Consider the following 12450-nt stretch of genomic DNA (forward strand, 5'->3'; position numbering starts at 1 on the left):
AAATACAACAGTAGGAACAGTACTACACCAGGAAGCTGTAGTTTCGGTGGCAGTTAAAATAATTGTATGAATAAAAATGTTTAAAAAATGACATTTTGTATGTGTTGATGCGCCACCCATCTAATTATTATTTTCCCAGTTGGACTGCCTGATCAAAGTACAAGCACACCTAAAAACACACAGCTTTCACTTCATTTTTATATGGAACCTTAATTGATTAATTTCCTTGATGGTTCTTTACCTCTTCCACGTCTCCAGTTCCTTAAAAATCGAAGTCCACTTGATGTTGAGTTTCCAGCACTTGTGCTCTAAAAAAACAAAATAAAAATAAATCATACAATATTAACAAGAAGCAAATTAGCTGTGATTCATAAGAAAGGAACAAAACAAGGAACATGAAGCCCATGACTAGGAAACCTGTTCTTACCCCTGTCCTACTTCTGGAGGGTTGTGACCATGATGCTATTGCTGACCGCACCTGATAAATGAAATGTCAAATGTTAAATTACTAAAATGGAAGTCACATAAATTTGTTGTTAAAATTTAATTTATTCATGTGGCCAAGCCAAACACTACAAGCAAACCATCTTGTATTTTTGCACTTCTGTGAAGATGTTCATTGTGCTGTTTTGTGTGCTTGTGTGGAATGCGACCACATACACGTAACTGTTAGTTATTGAAGTGTGGGCCTGTCTCCTGTGTGCTACTTTCATCCTCAAGTCTGAGTAGTCATTTGAATGGACTTACAGAGAAACCAAGAAATCTCAAGAAATGTAAAGGCGGAAGTTTGACTTGACAAAGGACGATTTTAGTGTAATATTATTACAATTTATAGTCTTTTGTCAGTAAAGATCAGGAGACAATTACTACATTTCTTTCCAGTACACACTTGGTTGTTAAACCAAATTGATATCATTTACCTTTAATTTTTAAGTAATTCAGGAATAATCATATATTCATTCGTAAACATCATTCATATATAAATTATTATTTTTCCTTGAAATAACCTGCACTAAAATTGAGCTGTACGTACCTTACCGTCCAGCAGTGTTCCAAATACCAAAATAAAGAAACCCTTTTTAAAAACAGAGTAACATGAGTTATCAAGGATTCAGTGATTAGAGATGCTACTATCATGGTATACAGATAGGGGAAAAAATGAATTTGTACCTGTAGTGAATTGAAGAATGCAAATGCAATATGGATTCCTTCATTTGTTGGATCAGCCAGAATTCCAGCTCCCAAACCCCAAGTTATGCCAAAAAATGGTGTGAGCACAGCCAAGCTCTTGGCAATAACCACTAAGACATGCTTTTCCTCTGCTTGTGCAGCAGTTGTTCCAACCCTTCTCCTTATGATTTTGTACAAAACCACAACCAGGATAATGAGGTTTATCACCACTATTAAAAGTGCAGGAATCACAAATGCCAGCAGAGCTTTGGACTTATCCCAGTTGAGCCAGCATATGGTATTTTCTCGAATGTATCCGTTGTCAGGTGCAGTTGCAGCTATAGTTACTGTTGCAATGATGAGAGGAGCTCCGTAGCCTAGAAAAAATCCAATGGCCAGCATAGATGCTTTAGACAAACCCCCACCAAAAACATTAGTTGTACGGTAGAGCAGCAGCATAGCTGAGGCCAGCATCCAGAAGAACAGGGCTAGGTAGAAAAAATGGATAAAAAAGGTAGCTGCAGTGCATGCTGGGGGGTTTTTAACTGCTGCATCTGAAATGGCCGCTCCAATTATAAACCAAATGTTTGCAATCAGGAGGGAAACGGCGATGTTAACAATGGCAACATGACGCAAGTAAGAGGTTTCATTCTTTCTTATTTTTCTCCAAATGAGGCCTTCAATGATGAGACATATGACCAAGGATCCCATTGAAATGCCAACTCCAATGTAGGTTATAATGTCCAAATAGGGTTTCTTTGGACTGTTCGGTGACATGAGGATGGAGAATGAGGTCAGGTGGTTGCAGTTGCAGGTGACAGTTTCTGTTTCATTTATGTTTAACACTAACTCGCAGCCCTTGCCGTCCCATCCTCCCAGACCATCAAAGAGGCTGAAGTTCCAGAAGACACATTCAGGGTTTCCCAGTGTATCATTTAAAATATCATATGTGAAAGAGATATTATTGATTTGGCCACTGGACTGAACAAGTACAACCCTGCCGTTTATGGACTTGAGCGAGGAATTGGCCTCATCTCTTGCAGGTAGTACGTTATCTAACGAGTTAAATACTATCATAGTGATTGTTTTGTTATCTCCATTAGACTCTGGTATTTGTATTGTCACTGAAGAATTAAATTCAGCATTGAAAGTGTCTGTGAATGTAGTTCTGTTTAACTGAATAAAGCCTGTCACAATGTCAAAAGTTGCATTGACAAGATGAGATGTTATTATTTCAAGGGAGTCCAAAAATAATGAGCTAACACTTTCAGGATCAGTGTTGTTTGAGATGCTTTTGGTGTCATTGTTATTCAGAAAGTTCCATGTTTGCTTTGTTCCATTGATGGTGAGAACCCCTGCTGTTATCAAGACATTCTATAGTAAAGAGAAAAGAATGATTTTAGATTAAAAACATTAACTGTTCAGAATGTGAAAACGTCTGCAATCTAATCAACATACCTCCATTGAATCTCTGCTAATTGAGATATTGAGGGATGAAGATTTGTTGGCGACATTGATGAGTATTCTCACAACAGCTTTAATGTTGGGAGGAGATGTAATCACTTCTTCAGTAAAATTGACAGTGACGTTCTTGAGCTGTTCCAAAAATACTGGCAATGTAGTGGCAGTCAAGAACTGTGAGATTTGGACAGAGGAAAGAACAATGTTACATGTTAACTCCACTTAATAATTTTATATATTCTACTTATTTTACTTTCTTCTAGTTTTCCTGCCGGTTTAAGCACAAGTGATGCACTTGCTTTAAAATCACATATGAGGCTTCTGATGCATTTTTCTCATTCCCTTTTTAAGGAGAACACAGGACCATTGTGCATCAACAGTACAGATATTCATTCATTACATACAGCCAATATACTGATATATAATTATTATTACACATAATTATTTGCTAGTCTTGGTACCCGGGAATCAGTCTGCCAGGGCCTCTGCTCCCATTTGACGTGCGACACCCATTGCAGCTGACCCCTATGGCACCTCCTACAGGACTGTGGGCCGACAGGGGGATGGGCCCATGTCCCTTTTGCAGGCTGTGTCTGGCCAGGCCCTGGACTAAGGCTCAGCCACCAGACATTTGCCCTTGGGCACCCTCCCTAGGCCTGGCTCCAGGGCAGGACCCCAGTAACCCTATCCCGGGCAGGGTGAACTTCTCTGGTTAGGTTGCTGCCCCCGCGATCTGGCCCCATATAAGCGGAAGAAGATGGATGGATGGACATAATTATTTGTTAATAATTATAATAAAAAGCTAAGACAAGACCTAGAGATTGGTGATAGAAGTTATATTTACAGCTTGCTTCCATGAAGCTCCTTATGAACTGTTCTTTGAGTTTCTACTGTACCCAGTCTCTTCCACAAAGTGAGAAAGATCAAAGAATTGACTGTGGACGTTAGGAGGACCATGAAACCACCACAACATAAATACCTCAGAGAGAACACTGACAATAAAGTGGAGTGGGTTAAAAACACAACTGCACTTTACAGGAAGGGCAAGAGTTTTCTCTATTTTCTGAGGCAGATGAGGTCTTTTAACATCTGTTGGATAATACTCTATGAATCTGTTGTGGGCAGTGCTTTCCTCTGTGATGTTGCATGCTGTACCCATTTTAGGTGGTGTTGGGGAGTAGGATGTTATCTAAGATAAGTTCAATACAGGACAATACCTCCCACCAACTCCATCACAGTTGCCAAATTAGGGTTTGGCTCAGACGATTACTACATCTGACCTCTGTATATTTTATACATATGTACACACACACACACACACACACACACACACACACACACACACACTTAATGATGTGCATACATTATTATAGTTGTACATATATTTATTCTTATAATTCTCATATTCCTATTCCTGTAATTCTCTTGTTTCTTGCATTTTGCACAAGACTGTTGCTTGAAGCTTGCACGCAAGAATTTCACTCGCATGTGCTGTACCAGTGTACCAGTATATTGTGATGTGACAATAAAAGTAATTTGATTTGACTTGCATTGTGTTGCCTTAATTGAATCAATGATTCATTATCTGTTGTTGGAAACAACCAGAGAGCTAGATTACCTGGGACTGGTCAAGCAGCTCCTGAACTGGCAACAGGATGCAGTTGTATTCAACATCGTCAAATTTCCTATTTTCCTTACACACTGCAGTTATTTCTCCCACCTTATTTGGTCCCACAAATTTTGGATAACAGGGCACTGCAGCTTTGTAACCTATATCTCCTTGGCCAAATGTGTCATTTATACAGTAAGCACCTATGCAGAGAGAGAACAAATACATAATCAGTTTTAATATGTATTTTTCATTTTGTATGTATGAATGCATACATTCATGATCATTCTTGTGAATATCTGAATGTATTTAGTAATACTCACTCTGTGAGGATAACTGTAGTGTTATTGCATTTGTAAATAAAGGTTGGTTTTTTAACTGACAGATGACTGTCTTTTCCCCTTGTTGACAACCTTGAGGTGTAGGATAATTATAGGTAATCGAAGTACCAGTGCCTAAACAACAACAATAAAGGTAAGTTAAAAATATCCTAGAGAGTAGAACAATAGCAAGACCGAAAAGTTACAAAATAATATTAATTGCATTAAATATGCTTTTGTGAAAAATGCTGTGATATAAAATGTTTCTCAGTAACAGATTTGCCTTTTGTTGATTTTTGTGTTTTTGTGTCAGGCTTACCTGCTTCAGAAAAGTCCGGAAACTGAACCTCATACCCATCATTCACACTGCACTTCAGAGCCACACTTGCTCCGGAACATTGCACATACTGTCTGATTGGTGAGACTGTGATTGTGGGTTTTGTTTTCAGACTGAATGATGTTGCAGATTTCTGATGAAAAAATGCTTTGTCATTTGTGCGCATCAGCCTACATTCATAAACTCCTGTAATTAAAAGTGAAATTTTCAAATTAAACCAACAAAAGAGGTATAAAATATTTGTAATAACAACAATAACATTTTTGGAATACTCCTGGTTTTCCGCCCTCATACACTGAAACTTTACTTTTTAGCAATCCAAGGCTAAAACAACAATGTCTATAAAATATTAAATTTTTATATATCAAATTGGTTAGTCACCTCCAGTTACAATATTTCTCCATTTCTTTGCCACATTTCTCCAAATATTTTTAAACTTCTTAGCTCTGAACATGCATTTTAAAAATAGCTCATACATTCATTAAGACACTGGTTAAGCTGCTAATACAATACCTAACATTTTGTTAACTAAGCTGCTAGTTCCTTTGACATTGTGTTAACTGGGGTGGTCAAGTTTTAGATACTAACTGATACTACACTACACTGTTTTAGAATGGCAGTTGACTCTAAAAGGGAGTTCCTTATCTTATCTAACCCTAATTTTTCTGGGAATAACCAACTGCGATTGTGTAAAAATATAGCTTAAATGCTTAAAAGCAGAACATATTACATTCTGTATTGAAATGAAAGGACTCTTTACAATGTATTGTGAGGGGGAAAAAAACTGGACTGCACAGAACTAAAAAGTAGAATATCAGCTCATTAATGATAAAATAGTACAGTAAAAAAAAAACTAATACTCTGTTTGGCCACAAATTGTCATAAACTGCACACCCGTTATAATGCGCTTGCAAACCCAAGAGGGGAAACTGTTTGTCTGCCCCCAACCAATGGCGGTACTCTTTTGCATCACTAAACTATTATTTGAGAAGTGAGCCATAGAAACTGGGAAAAACTGTATATCAGAATATTAGTGTACCTATAAATGTTACATCCCTTTGTTTAGATGCTATTGTGGTCCTTAAATCACTGGTTAAAATGCATATACTGCTCACATGAAGTGTAACAGCTCAGCAAAGGAAAACATTTTGTTGGCTTTTGCACCATATTTCTTTTGTATGATCTGTGTTGTGGATTTTTTGGATGACATGTATACCTATACACTATATATCTATCTGCACTGAGCATATATACTGTATACAGAGTCTTCCGCACCAGACATTTTGCTCTCATCAGAGTTTATTGCGGTGGTTCAGTAACATGGCAGAATTCTTCTGCACTGTATTTAAATGGTATATATATATATATTAGCTTTTCTGTGAGAGACTTAGGCCCAACCATTGGATACCTCTTCAATACATAAAATAATTGTAGTGGTATATTTACCACACTAAGACAGACTGCACTATAATTATTTTTGGGTGAAACTTTCTCTGCAATTTGTTCTTTTCAAAAGCAGGTCAGACTGATTGATGCACTGACAATGCTTGCGTTGCACTGTAAGATGAATTTTACCCAGCCAATCAGAATTTTGCTGTTGCTCTGGCCTGAGTACTAAGAGAAAACTGTGATGCAGAACTTTAATTTTAAGTTTAATTAAACAAATTCTATTAAAATGTATTCCTATTAAATGCACCAACCCATTTCTTACCATCGTCAGCGCTAATAAACCTTGACACAGTTAAGGTTGATTTTCCATCCTTAATTGAAATTCTGTGTTCTCCATCTTCAGATACGAGCACCGTGTTACGTCTCCACTCTGCTGCTGAGACAGTGCCAAAATTGAGATCCCCTGGTTGAGGGCCACATGTTACAGTCACTGTTTGCTCATAAAATCCATCATTTGGCGAAAATGTCAGGGGACCCGAGGCTTTAAGGACAAAAATGTCGCACAATTATTAAACAACTATCTGGACCAACAGATATTCACAACATTTGAAAGCATGAATGTAAAAAACGACCTTACCCTCAAATATTACAGGATATAATTTTGCCAGGTTGTTAGATATTTTTAAATTTAGTGCCTGAAAGTCTGGCGTAATAGAAGAGGGACCACTGACTTGATATTGGGCAATGGTACTTCCACTCCTGCAACAGAGAACAGAATTCCTTTAAAAGAATGTAACCATAAAAGAGTTGCCAACTCTTAAGTTCTCACATGCTATGTGTTCACTCACACAGGCCAAGCAAGTTTCATCTCAAATAACAAAAACATCAAATGCCTTTAGTTATGGCAAAAATAAATAAATAAATAAATTACAGTAAATTGCAAATAATTAACAATTATTTTTTTCTCTACTGGGTAAAGGCTAAATGTTTACAGTAATGTCTTAATTGTGATGAAAGTAATAAACAGAATCACTGACAAACTGCAGCCTTTGCAAAGTCCAGAACCCACCAGGAATGAATTTGACATCTTGCCGGCAATGCAAACCAACCATTTGTTTGTGAGGCCGGATATCTTGCAACAATGGGTCCATATTCATGAGCCACAATGGCCAACAATGGGCCACAGAACACCCTGAGGACTGCAGTTAAAGGCCTTCTCTAGGTCCTGAAATGTTGAACATATAAATTCCTCACTCGACCTGCGAGCAGTCTTTATCCTTCAAGCTCAGATCCTGGCAGCTTGAGGGCCATGCACAGGATCTTTGCTGTTGCTAGGACTGCGCACTTCTGGATATAGATGTCAGATGTTTTTCCTGGGATCTGCTGGACCCTTTTCCCCATTTTAGGAATCACTGCCCCGAGTGCTCTGATTACCACTGGGACCCATGTTGCGTTTAGATTCCACAACATTCTTATTTAAAGTAAGGCTCCATTTTAAAACAAAAGAAAATAATAAAATTTGAAAATTTTGTCCTTCAAATTAAGTGGCTAACCTCAGAAAAATTAAATGAATTGGGAAAGAATTTAAATTTCCCCTTTTGTGTTTCACATCCTGACTAAACAGTCTCAACCAGTTTTGCAGATAATAAATCTCATCTTAAGTCTTAATAACTATAGAGTAGAAGGGGCTCACTTTCTCCCCCCTCTTTTAATCAACTTCCCTACTAACTAAGCTCTCGCTTTTTCTGCCAGGATTTTAAACCTGGGCTTGAATGGAGTCGGGCACATTCTCATTTGCCTATTTCAAGCCTGGACCGATATTTAGTTTTGATTAAGTTCACTGTGCAGAAAACTCACATTTGTGTGTGGAGCCACACATGGTTAAGATGGATAGGGTGACTTTACTCATAATGGAGGAAGTTATCTCAGGGTGCATTTGGAATAAAAAATGGCAGTTTCTAAGGCCCCAGGTATGTAAAGCTTGTTCTACTTCTTTACTCTTTTGTGTACTTCTTTCTTCAATTCAATTCATTCAGTGCCTTCAACACATCAGTTGTTCTTGGAGGTTGGTAACTAATCTCATAGGGTGGGGATGATGATATTCCCCCCATAACACTTTTGCATAACGTTTTTGCAATGTCCGTTTTTGTGAACGGACTTTGCAAAAACAAGTGGAATGTTTCAAAAACCATACCATAAAAGGAGTGAAGAAAAAACCTTGTTAGGAATTGTGTAGTAATAAAAAAGACATTGTGAGTTACCGGAATTTAATTAATTTTGCTTGTATTCCTTGATTCAGTCCTTCTTCTCTGATCTGTTTGAGACAGTGGCAAAAACAGGGAATAAATATTCCATATAGCTAGTAGAAGGAGAAAAAGAGAAAACTAAATAACAAAGAAAAAAAGGCAAAGACTTACGGTGTTGCTAACAGTTTTGTGAAAGTCATTGGTTTCTTGATTGTATTCTTCCTTGAATTCAACATTCATAGTTATTTCAAATGTCTGTGTCATTGGTGTAGTTGTTGTTGTTGTTGTTGTGGTTGTTGTTGTTGTTGTTGTTGTGTTTGGCATTGTTGGTGTTGTCTTTGTTATTGACATTGTTGTAGTTGTCACTGGTGGTAATGTAGTTGTATTTGGTGTTATACATGGATTGAAAGCTGTGGAGAATAAATTAAGATCCAAGAAAAAAGAAGGAAATTAACACCAGAGAATTCCAACAGAAATAAATGTATTAAAGACATATTTGAATACATCATATTCAGGTCACATAAAAATTATTTACTAAATTCTTACTTGAGATTGGTTCACAAATTTCTCCACCAGGAGGAAGCCCGTTGATGCACCCACAGGTTTTTGAGGTGACATTACTGCATGCACCATATACGTCACACTTGTCACATGACCAAGCAAACTGGTCCTCACACTGACACTGCACTCCTGTAGAGACTGGAGAGCACCCTTTTCAAGACAGTTAAAAGAATGACAAAACAAAGCTCATTCATATAGCACTATATAAAAATAGCGCAAAAATCACATAAATAAGATCAAGTCCTTACATGTGGTGAAGTTCAAGTCTTTTACTGTTAAAGACTCATTTTGAGGAGAGATGACATTTTTCATAATGTCTCTGAGTACAACAGTGATATTTGGGGGCACACTGGCTGCTGAGATGTGCAATTCAACTGCTATATAGAAGACCACTGGTGCTGTGAAGGAGAAAATGAGTGAATGCATCACATGAACCTGTCACAATGATGGGACACAATAAAATGTTGACAACAAGCTCCCATTTCAAAAAAAAAAAAAACAATTTCCACATGGTCAAAATCCTGTTGGCAGCAATCTACAACTAAATTTACCCCAGCGCTCAGTTACATGAGTCACTTGGCAAACAGATTCATTTTTAGATAACTTAAATAGCTGTATTGTTACAACAAAAGAGATTCGATTTATTTAGATTTTACAGTGCAAGTGATAATCTGGAGCATTGTACATTTCAAATATGATACCATTTGTTGATGTAGGTGTTGTTGTTGATGGTGTTGTGACTGTAAAAAAAGAAAAAAAAAAGCAGCAGTTCAGGTTTCAGCATACTTTTAAAAATGTATATTTTTTCTTTTCCCATGCAGCCAGAAAATCTAACGTACATGCTGCAACACTACATATTATATCTTAAACCCAAGTGTTTGCTTTATGGACATGAAACAGAACACTTAAAATCTTTTCAATCAACATATGAGCAGACATGTTGACACACATATTTATTGACAGTTGAAGTGATTTGGTCTGATATTAGCACTGTGTGAGCTTTGACACAAAAGCACTTTAAATTTATACAGTCCTGATCAAAATTTTAAGACCACTTTAAAAATGGCAAAAAATCACATTTTGCATGGTTGGGTCTTAACAATGTTCTTCAACATGCAACAAGAAGAAATGGAAATGAGACAATTCATTTTTTGAGCATGCAATTTATTGAAAACAATGCTTACACTGAAACAGGCTGTTTAACAGCTGATCAAAAGAACAAAAATCAGAGTTCCAAACATGATCTCAGTAATGAGTAGCTCCACTGTTATTGTCGATCACTTCAAAAATTTGTTGCAGGATCCTTGATGCAAGCATTTCCAGGAGGTGAGTGGAAACATTTCTCCAAGTGGTGAAGACAGCCGCACAAAGGACATCTACTGTCTGGAATTGTTGTCCATCTTTTAAACTTCCCTTGCCATCCATGCCCAAAGGTTCTCAATTGAATCTAGATCAGGGGATCACGTAGGATGGTCCAAAAAAGACTGATGTTATTCTCCGGAAAGAAGTTCCTTGCCCTTGTGTACTGTAGCGTTGTCCTGTTGAAAATCCCAGTCGTTACCACACAGACGAGGGCCTCAGTCATCAGGGATGCTCTCTGCAACATCTGGCCATAGCCAGGGGCTGTCTGACACTCCTGCACCTCCTGAGGCTCCATAGTTCCACTGAAGAAAAAGAGCACCCCAGACTATTATGGTGCCACCACCACTGTGGTGCATAGAAAACATCTCAAGTGGCATCTGCTTGCCAATAAAGTTATAACTATCAGGACCATCAAGGATTTTTTCTCATCAGAGAATAAAACTTTCTTCCACCTTTCAATGTCCAGTGTTTGGTGCTCTCTTGCAAAGTCCAAACAGTCAGTTCTGTGGCGTTCCAGGACACAAGGCCTTTGAAGATGTTTTTTTATATTTGAAGCCCTTCAGTCTCAGATGCCGTCTGATGGTTATGGGTTTGCAGTTGGCACCAGTAACGGCCTTAATTTGGGTTGCAGATCGTCCAGTGTCTTGAGGGACAGCCAATTGGATCCTGTGGCTCACTGCAGGAGAAATTGTTTGTTTCTTCCACTCGACTTTTTTGTTCCATAACCCTCAGAATCATTTAAGAAATTCCAAATGACTGTCCCACCTCAGCAGTGATGGTGCACTGCCAGAGACCCTGCTTATAGTGTTTAGCAACCCGAGCATGTTGAAAAAGGGAAACATTTTTTGCCTTTCCCATCAGAACTTAATGACAGTGTGTGACTACCTGACAGAAAATGACAGTGAATCCACATTTTTGCAAAGATTTGGCATTTTAAAGGCAAGTGGTCCTAAACTTTTCTTCAGTTGTAAAACAGCCTGTTTCAGTTTAAGCATTGTTTTCAATAAATTCATGTTCAAAAAATGTTTTGTGTCACTCCCGTTTCTTCTTGTTGCGTGTTGAAGCTCTACCTGAAATCTTGTTAAAATCCAAACATGCAAAATATGAATTTTTGAGATTTTTCAAGTAGTCCTAAACTTTTGATTGGGACTGTACATGAATATATAAAAAAAATTAACAGAGAACTAATTAATAAAATCAAATAAAATGCAAGTGATGATCAGGCGCTCACAAAAACATTTATACTTTACATTTCATACATCATACCATATGTTGTAGTAGGTATTGTTGTTATTGGTGTTGTGACTGTGAAAGCAGTTCAGATTTCAGCACACTTTTCTTATATTTCAAACTTCTCTGTTCTAAATGCAGCCATATAAATAGCTGTGTTGGTACAACAAAAGTGATTCATGTTTTAGATTTACAGTGCAAGTGATAATCTGGAGCTCACATACAAACATTCTTCACTTTACATTTCAAACGCCATACCATTTGTTGCTGTAGTTAATGTTGTTGATGGTGTTACAACTATAAAACAGGAAGAAAGCAGCAGTTTAAATTTCAGCATACTTTTTTGTGTTTCAGATTAATATATTTAAATGCAGCCACAGAATCTAATGTACATTAACCTTCAACGTACATGTTATGTCTTTAATATCAAGTGTTTGCTTTAAGGACAGGAGTGCTGTGCTTACATATGTGCTTACATATCATCACCATATAAGCCTTGGTGAAATTGTTGAAAGACTTTAGGTTAGTAAATACAGTGACTACAATTTTTTTAATGATATTTACTGCAAAATAATAAATAAAAAAAAGGAACAAGGAAAGCAAGAATTGTTCACATACCTGGAGTTGTTGTTGGACATGGAGAAATATCTGTGGAGGAAATTTATGTTTTTAAAATGTTTATTTTCTAGTATATGACAAAAATGATTAACAGCAAAGAAGACCAAAAAAACACAATCAAGAAAAGAGACAAAACAAAAAACAAAT

The 12450-nt window shown here is 37.2% G+C and overlaps 1 protein-coding gene across 1 annotated transcript in view; it reads right to left on the reverse strand.

Moving 5' to 3' along the window:
• Window positions 1-12450, reverse strand: part of LOC146390678 (uncharacterized) — a gene marked incomplete at its 5' end in the record, with an annotated part of 58937 nt that overhangs the window by 1704 nt on the left and 44783 nt on the right. The window contains 17 exons of the mRNA XM_084921969.1: window positions 242-308; window positions 428-478; window positions 1034-1075; window positions 1171-2544; window positions 2629-2805; window positions 4250-4443; window positions 4564-4695; window positions 4880-5083; window positions 6609-6827; window positions 6924-7045; window positions 8548-8600; window positions 8704-8942; window positions 9079-9243; window positions 9342-9491; window positions 9795-9833; window positions 11944-11982; window positions 12304-12333. Of these exons, the coding sequence (XP_084778095.1) occupies window positions 242-308; window positions 428-478; window positions 1034-1075; window positions 1171-2544; window positions 2629-2805; window positions 4250-4443; window positions 4564-4695; window positions 4880-5083; window positions 6609-6827; window positions 6924-7045; window positions 8548-8600; window positions 8704-8942; window positions 9079-9243; window positions 9342-9491; window positions 9795-9833; window positions 11944-11982; window positions 12304-12333 (3297 nt within the window). The remainder of the gene's footprint in view (window positions 1-241; window positions 309-427; window positions 479-1033; window positions 1076-1170; window positions 2545-2628; window positions 2806-4249; window positions 4444-4563; window positions 4696-4879; window positions 5084-6608; window positions 6828-6923; window positions 7046-8547; window positions 8601-8703; window positions 8943-9078; window positions 9244-9341; window positions 9492-9794; window positions 9834-11943; window positions 11983-12303; window positions 12334-12450) is intronic.

This window comes from Perissodus microlepis, chromosome 3 (genome assembly GCF_051167445.1).
Source record: "Perissodus microlepis isolate ML-2025 ecotype Zambia chromosome 3, ASM5116744v1, whole genome shotgun sequence".
NCBI lineage: Eukaryota > Metazoa > Chordata > Actinopteri > Cichliformes > Cichlidae > Perissodus > Perissodus microlepis.